The 25,919-nt window shown below is 43.0% G+C and overlaps 1 protein-coding gene across 2 annotated transcripts in view; it reads right to left on the bottom strand.

Moving 5' to 3' along the window:
- The window catches only part of TJP1 (tight junction protein 1), a 234,926-nt gene that overhangs the window by 19,364 nt on the left and 189,643 nt on the right, over positions 1–25,919 (bottom strand). For both annotated transcript variants that reach the window (XM_040969244.1, XM_040969245.1), the window contains exons 10-21: positions 16,826–16,965; positions 15,947–16,052; positions 13,514–13,664; positions 10,173–10,281; positions 9,078–9,297; positions 8,676–8,860; positions 8,476–8,571; positions 5,299–5,381; positions 4,537–4,747; positions 4,158–4,258; positions 1,158–1,508; positions 623–847 (exon numbers count right to left, since the gene is read on the bottom strand). In XM_040969244.1, the coding sequence (XP_040825178.1) occupies positions 623–847; positions 1,158–1,508; positions 4,158–4,258; positions 4,537–4,747; positions 5,299–5,381; positions 8,476–8,571; positions 8,676–8,860; positions 9,078–9,297; positions 10,173–10,281; positions 13,514–13,664; positions 15,947–16,052; positions 16,826–16,965 (1,978 nt within the window). The remainder of the gene's footprint in view (positions 1–622; positions 848–1,157; positions 1,509–4,157; positions 4,259–4,536; positions 4,748–5,298; positions 5,382–8,475; positions 8,572–8,675; positions 8,861–9,077; positions 9,298–10,172; positions 10,282–13,513; positions 13,665–15,946; positions 16,053–16,825; positions 16,966–25,919) is intronic.

Here is a 25,919-nt window from a genome sequence, read left to right as displayed (position 1 = left end):
CCTCTTTATTTCTATTCCGTTATATCAGACAACCATTGCAAAGATTATTCCATGATTTAATGTGTGAAAAATGGTATGTTCTACCATTTATTACCAGGAGAGACAAGATTAGTGGAAAAAGCTAGTTTAAAGTGAAAGCTGGAAATTTATAATGCAAGTAGGGGCTTTTATGTTTTAGCATGTGCTACATGAAAAGTGAGTTAAAGATAACTGTTACATTTAGTAGAAAATCAATGGGCTATTGATTCCACTTGATTGTGACATTGAAAGCAAAAATCTATAGAAAATCATTGACACCATAATTTATATTAAAAAAAAAGTTTATGGCGGTCTCAAGCATACTTTAAGGAATTCTGGAAGATTCTGAAAACCAAAAATAAAAATAATAAAAAAATCAAAATATTAAACATAAATCTTGATTATAACGCCTGTTCTTAAATAATCCATAATCCATGGAAGCCATGCAAGCTACAAAACCGAAATGATTGTACTGATCTGAAAGCACTACTATAGAAGCCCACAGTAAAAAAAAGCAAAGGGAACACTTAAAGGGCAAAGCAGAAATGCTCATGTGCTGGACTGATGGAGAGCAGCAAGTCAGCGGGCTCTGTGGCACAGGTACCTTTGCTGGATCTACATGCGACGACAGTGCCGGCTCTTGATCCCTTAGCATTACGTGAGCTGCCTCAGTGCTCGGTGTTTGTGCTGAGTAAGAGGTGGGAGGAGCTGGGGTGGGCTCCTCCAGTCTGACATTAGTTAAATTTACATTATGATTAACAGCAGAGGTTGATGATGCTGGGTTTGTTTCAGGCGAAAGGTAAGGGACTGGAGATGAGGCTTCTGCTTTCTGTGAAGTGGTTAAAATATTTTAAGTGTTTCTACTTATTGCTAACTTCCCACTTCCATTTCTAGTGAATGGCAGACATACATTTTAAAGAGTGCTAGGTAACAAAACTATACTCTCATGTCCTGATTTTTCTGTTTCCTAAAAATCCAGTATATTGCTGTGTACAATGAACACACAAAATTTAGTAGTAAGCCCTAGGAACTTTCAAATTGAAATTAAAGTAAGTCTTACTCTGGAGAAAGGACAAATATATTCTTGAATTCTATCAGCACCACATCGTGGAAGTCAGTAACGCACCCCTGCTGCTTACCTGTTGAGAGGCTGTCTTACATCCAGGGGAGTCTACTCTATGGCCTGGCTGTGGCTGCGCCTGTGTTGAGTAGGGAGGATATGTCTGGCTTTCAGGATGCATCCCAGAGGAGTCCTCTCTCACGGGCTCAGAGGACCGTGTAATGGCAGACTCCGGTGGAGTCCCCACCTCATCATTAAGAGTTTCATCTAGTTCTTGATCAGTGTAGGCCCCGCCTTCTGTATCAGTGTCTTCATAGTCGGAAGTGTGTCTACTGTCCGTGCTATACATTGAGTATTCACTACCTGGGGCTGACAGGTAGGACAGACGGTCATCATGCAAATCAAGGTCATCACTTGTAGCACCATCCGCCTGGGTTAAATAAAAGTAAATTAAACAATTTATTCAGTAGTTCTTTTAAGAGATGGCCTTTATTTTACAAAGGAGACTGCAAAGGGTATTTTTCTTGGGAGAAATCACAGCTATGTCTTTGGACACTTCTGGTAAGGAAAGGTCAAGAAGATGGGACACGCACACATGCAGACATACAGAGCATCCCTGAGAGCTGAGGGCTGAAGAAGAAAACTGTGGCTGCCTGGCAGTACAAACTGGCCTCAGAGGAAGAGGGCATGGCACCTTGGGCTCACAAAGAGCCCAGCCACAAGCTTGTCACGCTCCACGCAAGGGGAGGCAGAACCTGGTTAAATCAAGCTTACACAAACAAGGACACACTGACAGAAGAGCACAGAGGAGAGTTCACTAGATAATAAACCCCACAGTGCAAGCTGAATAAGGCCTAATGCATTTTATTTAAAAAACAACCTTTTAGAACTTTTTAGTATCTGACCCTAAGAGCTTTCATGAAACACGATAGGGTGCTCAAGAAAAATTTCACAACTTTTCAAAGAAGCAGCACCTAATGGATGGAGGGGACAAAGGTAATGAAGGGCTCGGGGGCTTTACCCTCTGAGATCAGAATGTCACAGTACTGAAGGAAAGGAAAGCACACAGAGGCGATCAGCAGGTTGAAAGCTGACTGGCAACTTGAACCAGTACCCAGATGAATACAGCACTTCCTGAAGAGCTTGCCTAGACAGTCAGGCACAAGAGCTGAGTGACCTGGCATACATTTTGTTTGTTTATTTCATTTCAGCATGGACTGAAGGAGAATCTCAAGGTTCTCGTTCACCGGGAAGATGTACCTGGCAGGCCTGTTGTGCCAGGAACATCAGGAGTTATGCTGCCTGAACACAGCTTTCCATGCAGTTTCATGCTTGGTTGTTCAGAGCCTGATCTGGGCAGCACCTTCCTGATAAGGAAGACAGGAATGTGTCAGGCCTTCCTGTGGCTCCCTTTCCAGAGAACATCCACCAAACTGGTAAGCCTCTGGCTCAAGTCTCACTAGCTTCTAAATCCTATAATGGCACCTACAAAAAAGAAGTCTTCTTGGTATCTGCTTGTAGCCTTCAACTTGCCAGAGACTAAAAGCGAACAACCAGCCAGGAAGACATCTAATGTCCAGGGGAAGAATCACTTGCACAAAACCCATACACCTGCTGCGAAAAGCAGAAAAGAGCAAGAACCCAGAGTTTCGTTGAAAAACCAGTAAACGATGCACCTAAATGCTAGGAAAGCCTCCGGATGGTTTTTCTTGGTTTAACAGGGAACACCGAGACTCTGTCAGAACTTGCAGAAAGACTTCCTACCAATTGAGTCAAAGTAGTTAGCATGAAGAAAACTACCATCCTGTTGTACCAAATGCATTCAAAGAAGAATCAGAAAAATAGTATGTTGCTATAGAAGAGGTGCAGTTGGGTTTTTTCCACCTTGATTTTCCTGTCAACTGTCCCAGCTGACTTGTAATTGTTGAGCGTGGTCCTATGATCCCATATACACGGTCCGTTCCCCAGACCTGTCCCTGACGACCACACTGAGGCTCTGGCACTCTAAGTGGAAACAGCAGGAACTCCCTCTGGATGTTGCTGGCTAGTGTCCCTCCCGGCAGAGGACGTGTCTCTGGGTACCTGGTGGATGAGCCTAGGCATGCAGCATGCACTGCCAGCGCATTCTGTAGCCACAGCCAGGCAGGGGAGAGGCACGTGGGGCACATGCAGGGGCAAAACACCAACAAAACCAAGCCAACAAGGAAATACAATGAATAAATAAACAAACAAAACAATAAAAACGAGATAACTCTCAGTGTTTCCTAACAATCAGTACTTATTAACACTGTACCAGTCTGATGAAGGTTAAAGACATCAGAAACAAAAAAACGCTTCCTCCATGACATACTCTGAGAAAATGATCTCCCATGAAAACCCTTCCCATCAAGGCAGACCACAAAACCATCAAGGCAGACCACAGAAAGTAATTAGACTGAAACTAGCCACTTGACTTGTATACAAAAATCAAAATTCAGAACTGCAAGGATTATACGGCTCTGCTCACAGCTTTCAGTATGCTGCAGGAATGTCAACAGGTGCTGAAAGGAAACAAAAACTCTACGTAAAACTGCACCTAAACAAAGTAGACTGTTTTACTCACAAGACTTGTGAGAGTCTTCAATATGCTAGTGGCTACCGCGGGCTCATCACGCGGACAGGGCTGGCTCATGTTGCCGCCACTGCTTGCCTTCACGGTCTGGAACCACCGAGTGCCGAGGAGAGCACTTTGGGAAACATTCGTCTGGGCTATTCAAACTCCCTCATTTTCAGAGAGAGAAATTAAAGCCAGGTTCAAAGTCGTCATTCCTTAGGCAGATGGGATTCAGAACTCAACCGATTTTTCACTGTCATCTGAGAATTCTTTTAGAGAAAATCCCACTGTGGCAGCAATTCAATAGGAAAGGAATTTAAGAATCTATCAAGAACAAATTTTGTAACTCCGACATATAAAAACTACAAAAAGCTAAAACTTTCCAAAACAAATGCTGATCCATTAAGAAAACAATGTTAACTCACAAGTGTCCCAGATTAGTTATACAATTTACTGACCGAGTTGAAGCACTACGGACCGGCTTACCTTTCCCTCAGAAACCCACACCAGCTGGTTCTGCTGCTGCTGGACCGCTTCTTTCAATGCACCATACCAACCATCGTTCATTGAATTTAAGTTAATTGTAGCTGAAAATAAATTAACAATTTAGTTTTATGTCTCGAATTCTGCCAGGAGTCAGAATTCACTCAATTATCATGATTGAAAATACAGTGTTTGAACACACAAACATCTGAAGTTTCTATTTTGTCCTTGTATTCTTCCTCTGAACCAAAGTGCAGCTGTGGCCAGAACAGGGTGCTTTCAGGACAGAGGTCAGCCAGCCTCAGCCAAGAGAAATCCCAATATTGGGCCTCCGTTTGGCCCCAGAGAAACTTGCAAGTTGAGAAAGCTCTAATATACTCACTTGTAAAAAGATGGTGGTTGTTTTTACGAAGTTTATGAGATCGCTCATATAATTTCCTGGCACTTTTCCGAGATTCCGGACATAACCTCATTCTCATTGTTTTCACACCTTGCTTAGAATCAGGATTAAGGAAAACAACAATTGGATACCACTGGGCATAATTAAGACGATCAACTGCATTTGGTGTTACATCTAATAAAGCATGTTTGTCCTGGAAACAGAAAAAAAGACATGTACAAAGAGAGAGGAGGAATTTAAGAATCCTGCTTCTCAAGAAAGCCACAGTCTACATCACATTTCAATGGTAATGCATCTTTGTGTTCTATCTTAGACACACATTAAAATATTTGCAATCAGAGCTTATTTAATTTTTAGACTCCAACAAAAAAAGCTCTAACTGGCTTACTTTTCAGAGTTTGCTCAAATAACTAGCAAGCTGACAGCGTCACCTGTGTTCAGCTGGAATGCACTCCTGATGTTCTGTAACGCGTGCATACAATTATCAAAGTGAACTCGAACGGTATTATCGTAATATAAACAGTCTGTGAATTATATCCGAACATCATATACTCTTTATGGTAATGAAAGACCATCTGTAATAACTATTACCTTGAAATTGATCATTATAATGTTTTTCACTAAAGGCTTAACTTACTTTTATCAAGAACAATTTTAGAAAAACTCTTCACTTTTAAATTAACCAAATTTCACCTTACTCAAAAATATAATTATAGTGAAATAGGCCAACTTTTAATGACTTACTTGATCTATTATTTGCTTTATAGTATGAAGTCGAATAATGCCAGAGCTACGTTGGTCAGTTCCAGCATCTCTTGGTTCACTTTCTATTTTCAAAAACAAAACACCAAATACCACTGGTTAGATCAGCACTTCTCAGCTACCGGGCACAGCTAGGATAGACCCCCTTAAACATTGTATCCTGGTAAGGACCCTACATATCTGAAGTTCACCCAAAAAAGGTCAGGAGCATCCCAAGCCCCAGCCCGACGGCCCTTCACCCCAGCATGACAACAAAAGATATCTTCAAACGTTTCTTTCAAGTCTTCATTGGGGCAGCATTGGCACCCTGCACCCTCCCCGCCAACTTAGAATCAGTGTTAGGTCAATGCTTTACGACAGGGTCAGGAAGGCGAGCAAGCAGCAAGGTGCTTTCTTTGGGCGTAAGATGAAGTGATCAGCTACTCTGACGCAGTGTTTCCAGAACAGCAAAATTAATAACAAAAACAACAAAACACCCCCATGAAATCTCAAAAGTCAAAGAAATCTGAGTAAAAATTATCTAAGGCTGTAACTTGGTCAAGAGAAACTACCAATTACAGCAATTACCTGACCAAAAATTATACAGACTTTTAAAAATAGTATTAAAATGAATTAAAACACTGATGGGGATTGCTTCAATTAAAGCCAAGCAATAAAAATTGTAATATATCCTGTGTCTGGTATAAATAAAATACTTAAAACAACACAGATTTCATTGTGGAGAACAGTTTGGAGATTTCTTTAAAGATCAGAAACAGATTTGCTGCATGAATTAGCCATCCCACTACTACGTATTTACCCAGAAGACTTGAGCACAGCGAGTCAGAGGTGCCTGCAGCAGTATGCATACAGCAGCATGCTCACAACAGATAACATTTACAATTAACCAAGGTGTCCACAGATCTTGGATGGATAAATGGAGTTAGAGTATCATTCAGTTATATTACAAAAAGAAAAACAAAAAAAGTAAATTCGACCACTGCACCAAAATGGACTCAACTGGAGGACATGACATTGTGTCAAATAAGCTGGATCCAGGAAGACAGATAGTGCGTGTTCCCCGTCACGTGTGGGAACGAGGAGGGGGCGGGGAGAAATCACGTCTGTGTATCGGCATTGCTGCAAACACAGCCTTGTCAGACTGAGTTAACAATGTGATGCTGCTGCAGCTGGAAGGATCAGTGATCACTCTGAAGTTTCACTATACACGAGTGAAGTGGTCATTTTTCCATTTGACTACTGCTGATAGCTATTATCTATATTGCCACTAAACCAAGATCTTTCTGCTTTTTAATTGCTATAACTTACTCACTTACTCAGTGAAGCATTAATTAAGCATTTGACTGTGACGTAAATCTAAAATATGTTAGCAGGAAAGCTAAAATAAAAGAAAGGGAGAAGGAAATGGAAAAGAAGCGAGTATCACCATGCTTTTAGAACTCTTATCTACAAATTATATTGAATTAATTATAAACTAATAAAAAATAAAATTAAAAAACAAACTTCACTTTGGCTATCTCCTGGGACAGCACTGAGGTGCAGCATGTTAAGCCCCTGCATGCAGTGCTGACATCCACATGGGTACTGTTTCTGTTTCAAGTTCTGACTGCTCTATTTATCTGACTCTCTGCAGCAGAGAAGATGGCCCGACATCACGGGCCCACGCCACCCAAATGGGACAATCTCATGGCTTAGTCCTGGCCCAGGCTCAGTCACTGTAGCCATTTGGGGAGCGAACCAGCATAGAGAAGATCTCTGTTTCTCCTTTTCTGTCTCTGTAATTTTGCCTTTTCAAATAGATAAAATAGGACCTAGTGCAATGGCTCAGTGGCTAACCCCTTGCCTTGCACGTGCTGGGATACCATATAGGCAACAGTTCATGTCCCAGATACTTCACTACCCATTCAGCTCCTTGCTTGTGGTCTAGGGACGCAGTTGAGGACGGCCAAAACCCTTGACACCCACGAGGGAGACCAGGAAGAAGTTCCTGGCTTCAGACCGGCTCAGTTCCAGCCATTGTGACACTTGAGGAGTGAACCAGCAGAAGGAAGATCTTAATCTCTGTCTCTCCTTCTCTGTAAATCTGCCTTTCCAATAAAAATAAATAAATCTTCAAACACATAAAACAAATCTTTACCAAAAATCTTTTTCCAAAGACTTTAATATTCTGCAAAAAAATTAACTTTAAAATTCATGTATCCAGTGTTGTGGCAATGTAGCAAATTTCTGAGATGCTGGCTCCTCCTATGAGTACAGGTTCCAGTCTCAGGAGCTCCCTGCCAGCGTGCTGGGAAACGCAGGCTGGCCCAAGCGGTCCCTGCATCTATGAGCTGATCTCGATGAGGTTCCAGGTTCCTAACTCGGCTTGGCACAGCCCCAGCAGCTGTGCCCAACAGATGGGAGCTTCTCCTCTTTCCATCTACAACTGTGCTTCAGATAAACAATCTCTAAGAACATTTCATAAACATATCTATAGGGATGTACAAATTTTGTTTTGTGCAAGGCTCCCAACAAAGGCTCAGCATTCCCCTCCTTGTACACGGACAGTTTGCGCAGCGCACCTTCGGGACCCGAGGAGGCTGCTGACAGCTGCGCCGAATCACGAGCAGCAATGTTGCAGCACACCTCCCCGTGAGCCTCATGCGTGACCTTGGTAACTCAGCACAAGGGTACCCAGGGGCAGGAAAGGCTGGCAGGGATGCCTTCAGCCCATCGTGGCAAACTGCCTCTCCAGTGGTGAACGCGTGCACGTACAGACTGGGGCTGGTTTCAGCTCTAGTGTTTTAGGTCAGCAGTAAGTATCCTGAGGAACAACTCACACTGAGGGGCAAGTTAAATGACTTCAGAGCATGGACCACACAGAGACAAGACTCCACAGGCAAACAGAGCTTAATTTCAAATTTGGATGACACAGGGCAATCAAGGAGAGAGATTAGCTGGATTTTCTTGGAGAAAATGCACTAACTCCTTAATTCTTAATTCTTGAAATCCAGGCAGACAGACATGGAGCTGGTTTCCTCAAGAACCTAACTGAACGAGCATTCCCTCAATAGTTACATTTTTATTATGTAACTGGGATCTCACTCATCCTGCAAGAAAAGGGAATGAGAAAGAAAACATCTGCAGCCTCACCTTGGAGGCAGTGTGGAAGTTACTTACTTGCAATCTGGTAAATGTCCGGTTCTTCTCTGGCCAGTTTTTCTCTGGCAACATCGGCTATTGGTCCAAAGATGGTAACAGGCCTCAGGAATCCAGCTGCAGAAATTCAAACGGGAAATATTATTGTTTATAATTTTTGTTTCTTACACACATAGACATCAATGCGTATTTTTTATGTTAGCCTAAAGAAAATAAATTACCTTCTCGAAGAACAACCCTTTCATAAGCTGGAAACTTTGTTTGGACAGGCTGAGCTGACAAATCTTCCCTACTTTTCCGAAGGTTTCTCTTGGAGCTACGAAGCCCTCGGAATCTCCAAAAGTCAGCCCGGTCTCCTCCTGCCGTTTTTGGAAGTGTGTACTGCACACTGGCTAACTGTTCAGCTCTGTACAGAAAAACGGACAAAGACTCACAAGGAATGAACTATCAAAATACTAGACACAAGTTTATATGTAGCATATATCTTAATGGTTGTTGCTGGATAAAGGAGTTTAAAAAAGTAATTCAACTATGGACTGGTTAAACATAATGAAGAAATAATTATTTGCATTATTACCAAACTTTCTATCACATGACTTGGTGAAGTGTCCCCCCCTTGATACCTGTTCTTATTGGGGATGATTCCTCGCTCCACCTCCTTATGATTTTTGCCAATTCGAATGGCCAGCCAAGAGCCCAGCTTTCCGTTGTACAAGGTATCCACGACACGAAACACCTCTCCTTTGTTAAAACTAAGTCCATAAGGAGATTCCTTCTCATATTCAAAATGGGTTCTAATATAGAAAGAATCTCCAACATCTGATTCTACAATGCGGCGATAAACTAAAAGGAATTAAAACAAACACATTAATAAGACAAGACATTAGCCTGAAAAGAGTACATTATGAGAAGATACTACAGATGCTAAGAAGATAGGACAGACAACAAACGCAAAGGATCCACTGAGTCCTGGATGTGTACCATGGCAGCGCTGTGGAGCATCTTGTCTCACACACTCGCCATCACTACCTTGATGACGGCTCCCTGAGTTCCCCCATCCTCAGACACAGAGAATACAGTCACACGCCTGCTTTCTACTCACGGTATCCCATTAAATCAATTTTCAAATGAGGACAATTTTCCCCCAACTGTCATTTGTCATTACCTTCAGACAGTTTTGCCTGGGTGAGAGTGGGGTGAGGATTAGGGGTGTGTATATAATGTGTGGGAACAGTGTTTCATTCACTGTGCAGAGGCTGGGAACGCTTCCAAACACCCTAACCATCCTATCACAACAGGGCAGCCATCGAACACAGAATTTTTTGGTTCAAAATGTCAACAGTACCAACTACATGCAGTGTATATCAAAGAGAAAATTAGGCATTCTCTTGAATCAATGCAAATAAATATCAGAGTGTATTTTTTAGATGACTTGAGTATAAAATATAGGAGCTGCCCCTATATACTTTTACATAGTCCTGGACTAATTAACACATTTTTTTTTTTAACAATGGAAAGAATAAGAGGACATTTTACTTATTTGGAATACATAAGATTAACTCCTAATGTGCTATGAGCAGTGTTAAGATTTTGTGTCCCAAAATGAGTTAAAATCTCAGAGAATAACAAACTCATTCTTCATTCAATTTTGATTCCTCTCCAAAACTGTCGCTGTCCCTACACGAGCGGCAGCATGCATAGTGGCATGACAGTCTCACCATCCTTCTTCTTCTGTGCCAGGATAGTCACTTCTTCTCCTTTAGGCAGATCAAGCAGGAAAAGGACAGCTTCCTCTCTAATGATATTGGTGAAATCTACATTGTTTACCTATTAAAATAAGATTCCATGTTAATCTTATTTTCCTTTGAGGAAAAAAAAATACACTCTAATTTAAGCAAGCAGAGACCCAGTGAGCAGTGTTATGAACTCATCTAAGAACAGCCCTGACGCATCCTGACATGAGTGATCACCCAATCCAAAACCCAACTGACAGCTAGACAAACATCACTGAGGGGCAGCACTGTGGCGTAGCTGGCTGAGCTTCCACCTGCAGCAGTGGCATCCTATTTGGCCACTGGTTATGTCTTGGCAGCTTCACACTTCTGATCCAGCTCCTCTGCTTATGGCCACGGAAAGGCAGCAGGGGCAGCTTAAGTCCTTGAGCCCCTGCACCCACGTGGCAGTTAGAAGAAGACGCTGGCTCCTGACCGGCTCAGCTCCAGCCATCGTGCCATTGAGGGAGAGAGACGGCAATGGAAGAACTCTGCCTTTCCAATTAAAATAAAATGTCTTAAATCAGGGCACATTGTAAACATGTAACTGTAATGCAGGCTAGTGCTTGCCCAGTCAGAATTCACTTGTATCAACCGCTCCTATGTGCCAACATGAAACTTAATATGTCATCAGTGTCCGTATGCATTATAGGTGGACACTTTTCTCTATCATTGGAGAAATGTTTCTATTAAAAAGCAAATATTACTTGCTTTTAGTGTATAATCAAATATGAACTTTCAAAAAACGTAAAAATGTTTTCTTTCTTTTTTAATGAGAAAGGTAGCAGGGTCAAAGTGGGGCGAGTTGCAAGTGTCAGAGCGGGGTCAGGATGAAGTCAGGAGTCTAGACCCCGGGAAGCAGGGACCTGTCTCTCTGAGCCATCACCTGACACTTAGCAAGAAGCTGCAGTGGAAACAAAGGAGCGAAAGCCAAAGCTAGGTTTCCAATGTGGGGTATGATGCTCCAAGTAATTTTAAAAGACTGGCATGCCTACCCCAGAAAACACTTTAAAAAGATAACATATTTCCTTGATTATCATGAAATATGGAGTAGCTAAGAAAATAGGTCTATTTATTTATCTTGAGACAGTGAGCCTCATTATAGGCATTGTATTCAGACACTCGAGATGAGAGGGGATCAAGAGCCCCGAAGCACCATGAAGAAGAATCACCTCACTGCGTCTGACAGAGACAGTGCATCAGGTGACACCAGACTTGCTGACAGGCTATGTCTGCACGGAAGGGGACCACAAGACAAGGGCTACAGAAGGAAGATTCTGACCAAACCTGAGATGCAGAGTGTAGCAAGACAGAAGCAGGCAGCCACTGCCATTCCACATGTTTCAGAAGGAATTAATGAAGGCAGGAAAAAAACAGGAAAATTTTACAAGTGTCAGCATGGAGTGTTGTGGGAGACTGCTCCTGGATATCCACCAGCCTAGCCCATATGGGAGGTCACAGGCACATGGCACAATGTGCCCCCAAAGTGAACCCCTGAGAGGAGTCTTAGCTGGCTGAGACCCCAACATGGCCTGTTTACTGGGCATGCACCAAGAGCCATGGGCTGTACCCCAGTCTTTTTTCTTTTTTAAAAAAGATTTATTTTAATTTTTATTGGAAAGGCGGATATACAGAGAGGAGAGACAGAGAGGAAGATCCTCCATCTGACGATTCACTCCCCAGGCGGCCGCAACGGCTGGAGCTGAGCCAATCCGAAGCCAGGAGCCTCTTTCGGGTCTCCCACGCAGGTGCAGGGTCCTAAAGCTTTGGGCCGTCCTCGACTGCTTTCCCGGGCCACAGGCAGGGAGCTGGATGGGAAGTGGGGCTGCCAGGATCAGAACCAGTGCCCATATGGGATCCTGGGCGTGCACGCAAGGTGAGGACCTTAACCACTGCACCACCATGCCGGGCCCCAGTCTCTTTTTTTAATGAACTGTGTGTGCTAGGACTTCCTTTGTTACACTCATTCTGCTTTTCAGCAGCTAAAGAGTCTGCCCTGAGACACAGCGTCCTGCGTTTCCTGACCTTTAACTTCACTGGAGGATCCACACAGACAGATATCTATCAGCCAGACACAGTGTTGTTGGGTGGAAGTTCCGCTGGGACCACCTTCTGCCTGCCCCCTTTCACTAACCTATATAAGCTTGTGACTTCTCTACAATACACGGACATCCTTCAGCATCAGTCTGTCTCCATTGTTTCTGCTGCAGAAAAGCACTGTCGCCTCACCACTTGGTGCTCTAGGGGCTTGCTGAACAGAAGACCCGGAGAGAGTGTTACAGACTCCAAGTAGGAGAGCACTTCAAGGTTATTTAACACAGTCAAAACACATTAAGAAACAAAGGAAAATGAGTGTTGCAGCTGACAGCAGGTCTATGACCACTATGGAAATTCAGATTCAAACTGGCTAAGACAAACTGAACAACTTTAATGGCTGGATGAGACTCAACCCACAGTCAAGCTCTAAAGCGATGAGAAATGAAAAAGTGGGGAAATAAATGAAGAAAGAAGAGAAAGGCTCAAAAATGACAAAAGCTGCAAGACTGCAGAGTTGACTGGAGACAGAATTCAGGACCCAGGTGAGAGGTGAGTTGCATGCAGAAACCAGAACACCTGTAGGACGAGGGGCAGTCAACAGAAGCACCCTCATCTGATGGAACTGATATTCTGATGCAAGTCAAATGGAAATCAAGTGGAAGTTTGCTTTCCGCCCGCCCCCTCAAAGATTTATTTATTTTTTATCGGAAAGGAACATTTACAGGGAGAGACAGAGAGAATGATCTTCCTTTGCTGGTTCACTCCCCAAGTGTCACAATGGCCGGAGCTGAGCTGATCTGATGTCAGGAGCCAGGAGCTTCTTCCAGGTCTCCCATGTGGGTGCAGGGTCCCAAGGCTTTGGGCCATCCTCTACTACTTTCCCAGGCCACAAGCAGGGAGCTGGATGGGAAGTGGAGCAGCTGAGACACATATCAGTGCTCATATCGGACCCCAAGTCAGGCTTTGTTATTTCAAGAATCAAGATATCTAGGTAGATACAGTCTGCCAGTAGCCTTTGGGTCCCTTCCTATTTCCCAATTTCTTTTTGGTCTTTCTGCTGCACTTTAAGAGATGACTTGCTACACATAAGTTTTCACAGGTTCTAACACCACCAGCAATTACAATGAAACAACATACTTACCTGGAAGGAGAACTGGCAAGCCCAATACAAGCTAGATCTTTCTTAATACAAACAAGGCTTAACTAGTTCATGTACTTTCACGTTTACACATGCTGACCTTCCGACATACCCTGAGAATCTGGTCTCCTTCCTCTAGGCCTTCCTTAGCAGCAGGGCTGTCTTCTAGAACACCGGCCACAAATATCCCAACATCATTTCCGCCAGCCAGCCGCAGACCCACGCTATCTCCTTTCCTGAATTTTACCAATTTCATGCTGGGCCTGTCAAAAAGAGATCCTTTATTTGAATCAGTTAAGAGAAGCCTGAAAAACTGGAACAGACTACTAAATGAAAACCGTATTCCAAAGGAAATAAAGGACAACTTGTCACACCACTAACCTACTGGGTAAGATTGAGTGTTAGTACCCATAAGCAAGGCCAGCATTGTGCTGGAGCTCAAGCTGCTCTCCCCAACTGCAGCTCCCACTCCGAGTCCTGGCTGCCCCATTCCACAGGAGCTAATAACCCTGGGAAAGCAGCGCCCACTCCGAGTCCTGGCTGCCCCATTCCACAGGAGCTAATAACCCTGGGAAACCAGCACATGGCGACCCAGGTACTTGGAATCCTCCCTGCCATCAACATGGGAGACCCAGACAGAACTCAGGCGCAGCTGTTGTGGCCATTAGGAGAGCAAATCAGACAGAGCCTGCTCCCTCTTTCTCTGTAAGTCTGTCTTTTAAATAGACAGATAAATAATCTTTAAAAAGTCCTCACAAATCAGACTTAACAGCACTTTGTTTTCTAGTTAATTATATTTTGAGATATCTCAATTCAATATTCCAGTACTGCTTTACATAACAAATTCATAAAATTAACTTCACGAAAGAACAATTTCTCAGCTTTTCAAGTCTTGGGAAGATCGCACGTTCTCAATAGCAAAAAGTTATTTTTTTAAACTCCAGTTCCTAATGCCTCATCTCTACTGAATAGTCCTGTTTTTAAAAGGCAGGAATTAAATATAAATTGCCTAATTTTCCTAATATCAGGAAGTCAAACCAGGCTCTACGTATTGTGATTCCGTATCAAACAGACAGAGGGAATTAAATTTTGTAGCTAGAGCGTGTTCCACAGCTCACTTTCTCTGCAACTTGCAATTAAAAAGAAAATCACTCACCTTTTCGGTAATTATTCCTACATCTAATCCCTGCCCCTGTTCCTTTCGTTTTGTCTGTTTGCTTGTTTTGTTTTTGGAAACACATAACTACAGTGATAATGAGATACTGCATCTGCCTGTTCATACTCTAAGTGGTCACAATGGCCAGGTCCAGGCCAGGCTGAAGCCAGGAGGCACAATCACAGGCCTACTCAGTCCCACAGGAGCAGCAGAGGCCCAGGCTCTTGGCCCACCTTTGGCTCTTCCTATACACTGGCAGGAAACAGAGTAGCTAGGTCTTGAATCAGCACTTCAGTATAGGATGCTGGGTTAGCAGGTGTCAGTTTAATCTGTTATTCAACAGTACCAGGGCTTCTGCTCCTTTCTTCTGGCTAAGAATCAATTCATGCGCATCTCTCTATCATCAGAACCATGCTGAACTCTTAGGACACTAAATGAACCCCGAAGGATGCCTTAGGGGAATGGACTAGCAGAAATACATTATAAATCACAAATTATCCTTGGTATCCCCCTTCTAGGCATTCCTAACTAGCCCCATGTTCTTGGTCCAAAAAATATGCTCTTTTGTTTTTAAATATCTACTTATTTTTAAGAGGTAAAGGAGGGCAAGGGAGAGAAGGAAGACCTTTTCAGTGGCTCACTTGCCAATGCCTGCTAACAGTCAGGGCGGGGCCGCGTCAAAGCCAGCAGCCAGGAACTCTATCCAGGTTTACCAGGAGGGTGATGGCAAACCCAGTACCTGGGCCATGACATGCTGCCTCCCAGGATGCATAAGAACAGGGAACCACAGAAGTTGAGGGAGACTTCACCCCAGCATCTCCAGCATTTGTATTTTCAACTTCATTTGAAATGTAGAGATAGAGATGCTCCATCAACTCCCCAAACACCTGCACCAGTCTGGGCTGGGCCAGGGTGAAGACAGGAGCCAGGCTGGGTATGTAGAGCAGCTGGTCAGAGTAACCAGGCACTGTGACGCTGGATGCAGGCACTGCAAATGGCAGCTTAACCTGCGGTGTGCTACAGCACCCGTCCTAGACGCACACTCTGTTATTCTGATATGATGTATCTTCCATTTTAATCCACTAATCAGCAAAATATTTAAACCTAGCAGAAATTCTGATACGTAGAGAAATCAATTATTTTTGTATGCCTGATCTCAACACTTCACAGAAGACAGTGGTGAGAAATAAGACATTCAAAGATTATCTGTTGTTATTCTTAAGTCTCAGCATAACTCAATCATGGAAGAGACTGCTAAACAAGAAAGGAAATAATCTAATCATGGCAGTAAGTTTTCTTCCTTGTTTTTTAAAAAATGTTTGGACTCTGGTTTGTAACTAAGTGCTGTTCAGTAACAGAGCAAGAAGACAATACAATTCAACTGCGTACCGGAGAATCCCATCCTCGTGAGCTGAATTAGGCAGGACACCATCAGACGGACTGACAGGTAAATCCACGTCGGGTTGTCCAACTTGAGCATACACAGGCTTCGGTTCTAAAAGAAAGAAAACTTAAAGTGTGCAAGCCTCATTTTAAAAAATAGGGGATACTAATCTAAGGAGAGATTGCAATAACTACTCAGAGAGTTTGTGACACATGTGAAAGATGACAAACCCAGCAAGGAGTGTGCACTCAGCGTGTGTTAGAGAACACACACACCTAACAGGTTCTGAAGTCTTAAAAAGCACCTGTTACACGGTCATGGGCATTTTCACAGCTTTAACTGCCAGAGTATGAAGTCTACATTCTCCATGGAAAACAGAACAGATGTATGAAGATGGAAAACACACAACCTTCTGCTGAGTACCTCAAAGTAGCAGCCCTTCCTCATGGCGACAAATTGTTTAAATTGATATTCCTATTTGTTCCACTAACCATGACAGCAAGGCAAAAGCTTCCAGGGAGTGAATGAAGAGACCTTAGACCCAAAGTCCCCAAGCCTTCTGGGTCACCAAGCTAGAGCTGTTGGGCTTCCTTACACAGCTTTGTGTTTGCAAAAACTTTTTCAAAAGCAAAACAATCTTTGTATGTAAGTTTTTGTAGCCAATTTAGTATTAGCCTTTCGTGAGCAGGGTTTGGAAGCAGTCTTACTTTTCAAGTGGTTAACTACACAGAAAGAAACAACACTCACATTACACTCACATTACAAGTCAAGTGCAAAACAATTCACACCTGTAAGAGCAGTCACCGTGCCTCCAGAGGCGGGAGTTCCGGCAACTAGCTCAGTGCAAATACTCCCTCAGCAACACCGTGTGCTCATAAACCTACCTGGAAGGGCAGGTGTCTGCTTCTCATTTCTTTCGATTTTAACCTCTTCTATTGCTTTAGTCATGTGGTCCTCTCCGTGTTTTACAGGGGTTGAGAGAGCTGCAGGCTTGGAGATTCTCTCTTCTTCTCTGCTTCGGAGACTGCATAACAAAAAATTAAGCACATGAAGATGATTATAAAAACAATTTCCAAAAGGAGCAGCACAAGAAGATAACAATTTCATGAAACTGGAAAAAAAAATATTGAAAACTACTTAAAAATAAAATTAACCTTAAAGATTTGATTTTAATAATGCACATTATTAGCAGTCTCTTGTCAGGAAAAAGTATGTTAAGTTTTCCTCCTGAAGAGATAAAATGTAAGCATTTTTTAGTTTCTATTTTCATGTCCATTTTATGAATTCCATGAGTATCTATTCTACTTTGTTTTCTATGTACATATATATTAAAAATTTACTCTTATTTGAAAGGCAGATCCACAAAAAGGAGGGAACTAGAGAGGAAGAGTGGAATGAAGGGAGGGAGAGAGGGAGAAATCTTCCAACCGCTAGTTCACTCCCCCAATGGCTGCAACAGAGATGAGCCATTTGGAAGCCAGGAGCCTGGAGCTTCTTCCAGGGCCCAAGGGCGAAGGACCACCTTCTGCTGCTTTCTCAGGCTATAAGCATAGAGCCAGATCAGAAGCAGAGCAGCAGAGACACCAACTGGTGTCATTGTGGAATGCCAACACCACAGGCAGAGGATTAGCGTGCTACACCATCAAGCCAACCCCACATATTCTACTTTTGAATTAGAGCTATAATAAACTGGCCATTTGAGGAGTGAATCAGCAGAGGACGATCTTTGTCTCTCCTTCTCTCTGTAAATCTGCCTTTCAAATAAAAATCTTTTTTAAGAAAAGAAATATTTAATGAAATGTAAACAAAAATTGCCTTAGAAAAATTAAATATTCAGAAAATCCCTAGTTCAAACCAGGGTCTTTAAAACTAAAAAAATGTCAAAATTTCTTGGTGTTTATGTATTACAACAATTAGCTCAACATAAATTAACAGAATTAAGCTTTCTCCCCAAACTGTACTCTGCTCCTCCCATTATAATGCCTGTACTACAAAAAGGACGCACGCTGTGGCACACTGGATTAAACTACCACTGGGGACATTCACCTCTCACATGCAAGTATTGGTAAGAGTCCCAGCTACTGCATTTCCAAACTAGTCCTTACTAATGTGGCTGGGAAGGCAGCGGGTAATGGCCCAAGTACGTGGGTCCCTACACCCCACAGGTGCGCTCCATCCAGGTAGAGTTCTTGGCTCCAGCCCGGTGAAGGCCAAACAGCTGTGGGCACTTGAAGCATAGCCCATCAGGGAGAAGATTTTTCTGTTTTCTAGATGAATTCAGTGTTTTTTTTTTTTAAGGTACACACAATGTCTGATTTCCTGTTTTCATATCCATACAAATAAAAGCATTTAAAAAACATTTAAAGAATGAGATTGTTGAGGCCAGCACAGTGGTATAGTAGGCTATAAAGCCTCTGCCTTCAGCACCAGCATCCCATCCAAGCACCAACTCGAGTCCTGGCTGCCTCACTTTTGATCCAGCTCTGTTTGTGACCTGGGAAGACGGCAAAGCATGGCTCAGCTTTGGGGGGCTCCAGTGCCTATGTGGGAGATGTAGAAGAAGCTCCTGGCTCCTGGCAATGCTCTGACCATTGTGGCCACTTGGAAAATAAACCAGCAGATGGAAGGTCTCTACCGCTGTGTCTCTCCACTTCTCAACACTGCCTTTCCACTAAAAAACCACTGAAATGAAATCTTCAAAACTACTTATAGTTTTACAGATCTCTGTTCATTTGCTAAACAGGAACTTAAGCTAAGCTATCTGCTTAAAAGAGGTGAACAAAAACAATTTCAATTAACTTTCTGCTTATAGCTGAGAAGAAAAATAAGCCTTCTAAAATTTAATGATTGACATTGCTGCTTTGATATTGAACTTAAAATCAAATATAGTATTTTTACTCAAATGCTCTAGTAAGACAGGAGATTGTAATTTGCTAATTTACAGTGCTTACTCTGCTTCATTCAAAACAGCTGCTAGTTTTTTTCCTTTGCGAAATTCTTATTTTTCATGTCTAGTATATTTTTGTCCTATAACATAATTATTATGACTTTACAAATAATCAGCTTTTAAATAAATTGTATAGATGGACTTTGCATCATTTTACTGAATTTTTCATATTCAAAATTCAGGAATTTTTCAAAATTTGAGAAATGAATGTTTTTCAAGTGTATTTCCATTATCTACCAAAAGATGGAGGCATTATTCAATAATACATGAAGATCTAGAGCAATGCTGCAAACAATTATAAAGTGAGTCACACAATTCAAAATTTACTCTAATCTATGTTAAAATAAGAGGTAAAGACAATAAATTGCACTTAATTCAACACTATCATCTGAAACATTATTGTTGTAAACAAAGACTGATTTGGGCCCGGCGAGACGGCCTAGCGGCTAAAAAGTCCTCGCCTTGAATGCGCCAGGATCCCATATGGGTACCGGTTCTAATCCCGGCAGCTCCACTTCTTATCCAGCTCCCTGCTTGTGGCCTGGGAAAACAGTTGAGGACGGCCCAAGCTTTGGGACCCTGCACCGGCATGGGAGACCCGGAAGAAGTTCCTGGATCCTGGCTTCGGATCAGCAAAGCATCGACCGTTGCACTCACTTGGGGAGTGAATCATCGGATGGAGGATCTTCCTCTCTGTCTCTCCTCCTCTCTGTATATGTGACTTTGCAATAAATAAATAAATCTTAAAAAAAAAAAAAAAAGATAGACTGATTTATAGAGGAGAGAGGAAGAATTTCCCTTCTGTTGGTTCACTCCCCAAAAGGCCACAAGAGCCAGAGCTGAGCCAATCTGAAGCCAGGAGCTCCTTCTGGGCCTCCACATGGGTCCAGGTCCCAAGGCCTTGGGCCATCTTCCATTGCTTTCCCAGGACACAAGCAGGGAGCTGGATGGGCAGTGGAGCAACTGGGATACAAACTGGCATACATGTGGAATGCTGGCACACGCAGGAAGAGAATTAGCCAATACAGCCTTTGCTCCAGCTCCAACTACTATTTCATCATGTAATCAATTTGAACTATTATTGATATATTTTATATTCTTTCAAATACCCAACATATATTTCATACTTTCAGCACACTGCAGTTTCAACTGACCAAATGTCAGATGCTCAGCCACGTGTTGCTAAGGACCGGTAGGCTGGGCAGTACAGATCTAGAGTTAAAGTCTAGAACAAAATAGGTAATTTCCCCAAAACTTTAAGAAAAATGTTCTATTATGAGTAAATTACACACATGAAATCAGTGACAACTTGTGAAAAGTTGGTGAGGTGGAGCAAACAAAAATGTTGCCCAAACCTTCCTTATAATTCTGTCTCTATGCTGTTAGGACAAAACACATTTTTGCTATTTTGAAGAAAGTTGGGCTCACATGACACCTTGAGATAGACTTCTGCTTCTGGTCAGGGAGGGCCTCCCAATGGGCAGATGCAGACTTCATGCCTTCCGGCATCCTGACCCCTCCAGGGCCTTCCTGCTTCCCCAGGATAAGGAGGCCAGCTTCTTTTTTAAAAATGCTAACTTGACATGGCACCCTAATGGCAATGATCTGCCAGTCTGGAATCTGGGCTGGTCAGAGGCTCCGTGCAGGCCAGCTGTCAGAGGTGAGGCAGGGCCAAGACTCTGAAGGGTTGATAGTTCACATATCTGGACAAGTGAGAAGAGCCTTTCCTAAGTCTTATGCTATCGGAGCAGGAGATTCACACACAATCTAGACCCGTAAGCAGCAAGGCTGCTCTTGATGAAATACATCAGCTGAAACCACAGCCACATGGGCTTGTCAGTGAGGGCCGAAAGAGGAGGGTGCGTTCGCCCGCGCTCCTGCCCCAGAGGGGGCCCGGGACACAGGCCTCTTGTGTCACGTGCACTCATGCCTTCGTGAGCCACCCCCAGGAATGACCCCTCCATGCTCTACGGAGAGCAAATATGCCAGTCAGGCTGGTGGCAAACACAAGACACTCCTCTGGCCCAGCTGAGCCCAGCACAGGTGCATGCCTCCTCCTTCCACACTCCACCTCAGCACCAGGGGGCAGCGACTGCCTCTCAGATCACAGGTTGTTGCTTTAGCACTCAGTCAACCCTTGTTACATTACACTTCTGCTCATGGAAGCTGTTTCCTGATCAGCTGGTAAAGACATACTAGGAAGATTTCCCTCATGCATTCAATACTCAAACACCATCTCAGAGACTGATAGCACCTTCCTTTAAAAATAAGCTTAATGGGCCCGGCGCGGTGGCGCAAGTGGTTAAGGTCCTCGCCTTGCACGCCCCAGGATCCCATATGGGCACCGGTTCTAATCCCGGCAGCCCTGCTTCCCTTCCAACTCCCTGGCCCGGGAAAGCAGTGGATGACGGCCCAAAGCTTTGAGACCCTGCACCTGCATGGGAGACCCGGAAGAGGCTCCTGGCTTCAGACCGGCATAGTATCGGCCGTTGCGCTCACTTGGGGAGTGAATCATCGGACGGAAGATCTTCCTCTCTGTCTCTCCTCTGTGTATATCTGCCTTTCCAATAAAAAAAAAATAAAAATAAATCTTAAAAAAAAATAAGCTTAATACAGGAAATAAACTGAAGCTGAATATTCATTCTAGTGAAACACCTTTCTATAAAACACAGCTCCCTGTTACCCTCACCCAACACTGCCTTACACACACCTTCCAGGAGCTCATTTATTATTAAAGGTAGGTATCAACAACACAATGTACTTTAAGAAAAATGTGGACTCGGCTATAACTGACACATGATGAGAACCTAAGTTCTGAATATTCAGTCTAAAAGGCTCTAACACACACAGAAAGAAAAAGGCGAACGGAGACTGCCCACACAGACTGCCCACGCAGATGCCCACAGACTGCCCACGCAGACTCCTGCACTCCGGGGCATTCCCGACATGTCCCAGGGGAAGGAAAGCTGTGCACTGTGGTGTGGTCAGCAGTGATCCTGGCCATTCAAAACCAACAGCACCTACCTTCCCTAACCTTCTCCTCCCACCCACAGCGTGACGATCAAGAATGTCTTTAGACATTGACAAATATTTCAGTACAATATCCCTTACTTGAAAATGTTCTAAGTAAATTAAGCTTTGACATTCCACACCTTGTGTTATTTTGTTTATTTACACACGAGTTTTTCCTTGATAGCAATTAAAACACTTTCTCTGTAGTGCCACATGAGAGAAAGTAAAAATAAATACATTAAGCTTAAAGACTTCATGGTGTATCTGAAAATGAAAATACAGTAGTACCTTCTGTACCTTAATTATTCTTTAAAATAAGGCACCTATCAACTACAGCATCAGATTTTGTTTTATTTAGACAACTTCTCCACATCTGAAATAGTAATTAATGTCCAACTGACAAATGCAGATGTTTCAAAAGCAACTTCTAGCCTATTGGCAAAGGGGTACCCATAACAGCACATCAGAAGCTTTGTACAGAATGCAATCAGACGTCTGAGTTTAGGTACAAAAAAAACCTTCTTTCATCAATGGTACTCAAACATTTTGGCTTTTGGTCAACACTGGGTGAAGATTTTCAACATGAAATTAAATTTCCTAGCTACATACAGAGCTGTGCCCGCCCCCCCACTCCCAAATTTTTTCACTCCTTCTCAATGTTCTGATCTTTTGTTTGGAAGAAATGTGTACTTCACATAGGTTGCCAAATTTACTGGTATAAAATTATTTTAAAATAGCACAAGCTTGGGGCCAGCATGGTGGGTCAACTGGCTGATCCTCTATCTGCAATGGAGGCATGCAGAACGGCACTTGCTCTAGCTCCCTGCTTATCAATGAAGGCTGGCTCAACCCTTGGGCCCGGCACCCAGGTGGGAGGCCTGGAGAAAGCTACTGGCTTCAAACTGGCTCAGCTCTGGCTGCTGTGGTCATTTGGAGAGTGAACCAGTAGATGGAAGATCGATCTGTCTCCCTTTCTCTCTGAAATCTGCCTTTCAAACAAACACATCTTTTATTTATTTATTTGTTTATTTATTTATTTATTTATTTATTTTTAGTTACAGAGAGGAGGAAAGACAGAGAGGAAGATCTTCCGTCCGATGGTTTACTCTCCAAGTGACCACAACGGCCAGAGCTGAGCCAATCCAAAGCCAGGAGCCAGTAACTTCCTCCAGACCTCCCAAGCAGGTGCAGTGTCCTGCTTTGGGCATCCTTGATTGCTTTCCCAGGCCCCAGGCAGGGAGCTGAATGGGAAATGGAGCTGCTGGAATCAGAACCGGAGCCCATATGAGATCCTGGCGTGTTCAAGGCGAGGACCTTAACTGCTACGCTATCATGCTGGGCCCAAATACATCTTTTTAAAAAGTTATCTGTGACAACACAGACTAACGGATGCTACATGAGATGACATGAGTACAGAAAGAAACAGCATGATCTCACTCATGTACAGGTTGTAGAAAAATGATCTTAGATATAGGCACCAGTTCATGTCCCAGCTATTCTACATCCTATCCCATTCCCTGCTAATTGCCTGGGAAAAGCAGCACAAGGTGGCCTAAGTGTTTGGGCCCCTGCAGCTCCTACGGGAGACTGGGATGAAGCTTCTGGCTTTAGAATGGCCCAGTTCTGGTTGTTATGGTCATATGGAGAAGTAAAGCAGCAAACTGAAGATCTCCCTCTCTCCCTCTCAAATAAATAATCTTTTAAATGAGGGGAGGAGGACATTAAGTTTTTATCAGCGCTGATACTACATCATTTAGAATTCAGTGGAGGCATTTCTCTTAGGCATAACAACAAATAAAGAAAACACTGTTTGACAAAGTTTCAACCGTCTGAAAACACTACTTTTAACTTTCTACAGGATATAAGCCTCTTCCTTAACACCAACAGCTAAACACACCGCTTTTCTATTTGTTGACACTTGCTACCTCCAAGTCTCAGACAAAAGCTTGGGCCTAGATGAACTTCTATCAGCTGGATGGAAAGATCCAGTGAATGTAAAATGTAAAACTTGACAATCTAGTGTTTTCAGTCACTCCTATTCTAATTAGTCTGACCTTTTAGGACAAGGAAAACTTTTCTCACTGTTGCAACTGCTTTGGATCAGCAGCACCACAGTCACCTGAAAAGACAAGCACATACTGTTTTCCCAGGGGCAGAAGTCATGACACAGGTCTGTGAAATAACTGCCACCACAAGGAGTACAATGTAACTACACCGAGGCAAACATTCTGCAGCTGTACAAAGACTGCTGTAAGATGCAAAACAGCCTTGCCAATTACAACCACCTGGAAGCAGTGCCACAAGTACCCGCGGGCCTTCTACAGTGCAAACCTTAGAACCGCTGACCAACCAACCAGCAAGCCAGTAGGAGCAATGCACATGTAGGCATAAGGCAATTGACTGTAACTAGTCTATCTGTGCATACATCCTGCGAGACAAAGCTATCCTAACAGTCCCACTCAGTACTGACAGTGTTTCTAATGGCTCCCTTGGCCGGTTTCTGTCATAACTTCTAAAGTCTGACACTGCAGGATAGGTCTTCAACAACTTTTCTTACAAAACCATGTTGCAAGTTGCATCTCTCCCCAGGCTACCACCTGCTGAGCCGTGACTAGACAGTAGTGAAGGTACTTTGCTCATGTAACTGCAACACAGACCAAGCTCACAGGCTGTCAGCATCCGCTCCCAAGGTTTGTTCTCTGGAGTATGACAAGCCTCCCTAACTTCTCTAAGTAGGCAATTCACCTACTTTCCTTTGTCTACCACAATAAGGTCAAAGGTTTCAGTCTAAAGGTTAAGAGTACATCTTTTCTTTTAAAAAAAAATCGTGGTCCCTATCCATTTTATAACTATCATAAATTACGTCAACTGCAAACCTTTATCACACTTTATCACAACCTCCCAACCTGTTTATCTTAGTTTACAGCTGCAAAATATTTCTAACACATAGTTAAATATAAGCAGACGGAAAAGCACATTAAAAACTCTAACTCAGACACTGTGCCTACTCTGCAGCACAACAGTGCACAGCTGTGCCATGTCTGAAGTCACGGACTCCCTGCCTGCTTCACTGCCCATGGGGGCTGAGCCAGAGAAAGGTCCCACGGCTGTGCAAGTCAGACACCACATTAGCGCTTGAGCAAAAGGCAGATGACATTGTTATAGTTCCCCAAGACCGCTGTGTATTCTCAAGATACACAAGAGTACTTGGGCATCTGAGAAACTGGTACAGCTGATGTTTAACAAGAAAGATTTTTCTTGTACATTGTTGAAACTTCTCAGACTCTATCAGTACTAATTTCTTTAAACAATTTAACATTCGTAAAGACATTTACACAAATAAGATAAATGAGTTACAGTGTTTTTAATTTTAGCATTTCACTCTTACAATGTATTAAATATTTCTCAAAGCTCAAGATATCTAATTTCAAACTCCATGGTTTCAGATTTTAAGGGAAAAAATGAAACTGTTCATCAGCTAGTACTATTTTACAGCCTTCCAACAGGCAAGTTACTGAATTTTCAGAAATTAAATTCTCACCACAATAACGTGGAGACAATCTGAAGATGCTCCTGTGGTCTTCCTGTACTTACTCCCCTCTCCGCACCTTTTTTTTAATGCTACACTTTCTAGCCAGTGGTGTGCAGATCTGGTAGCAAAAAGAAGAAAATACCAGGAATTTTAAAAAATGTCCTCCCTGTCCTGTCTGTCTCAGATGAAAGCAGGCCCAGGCTGTGCTGTGTTTAAAACTTTCACGTGTTAGCCATGAGAAGGTCAGACACCCCAGCATGTTGTTACAGGAAAAAAAAGGCTTCATAACTTCAAGTTACACACACCAAATATTTTAAAAAACTAAATGAAAACCGATAAAAAAAAGTCTCAATTTAGAATTTGCTTACAATAAAACCAAATGGTCAAAACTTTGAGATTCCTTGTTTTTTTAAAAAAAGAAAAATCATGCTCCAGTTGCTTGCTAGCATCTAACAAAGTGAGAGTTAGAGCTGACAGGTGCGCCAGG

The sequence above is a fragment of the Ochotona curzoniae genome, unplaced genomic scaffold (assembly GCF_017591425.1).
Source record: "Ochotona curzoniae isolate NIBS_2020 unplaced genomic scaffold, NIBS_Ocur_1.0 scaffold_4701, whole genome shotgun sequence".
Lineage (NCBI taxonomy): Eukaryota > Metazoa > Chordata > Mammalia > Lagomorpha > Ochotonidae > Ochotona > Ochotona curzoniae.
Note: the sequence above shows the minus strand (reverse complement) of the source record. Positions and strands in the feature narration are given on the sequence as shown.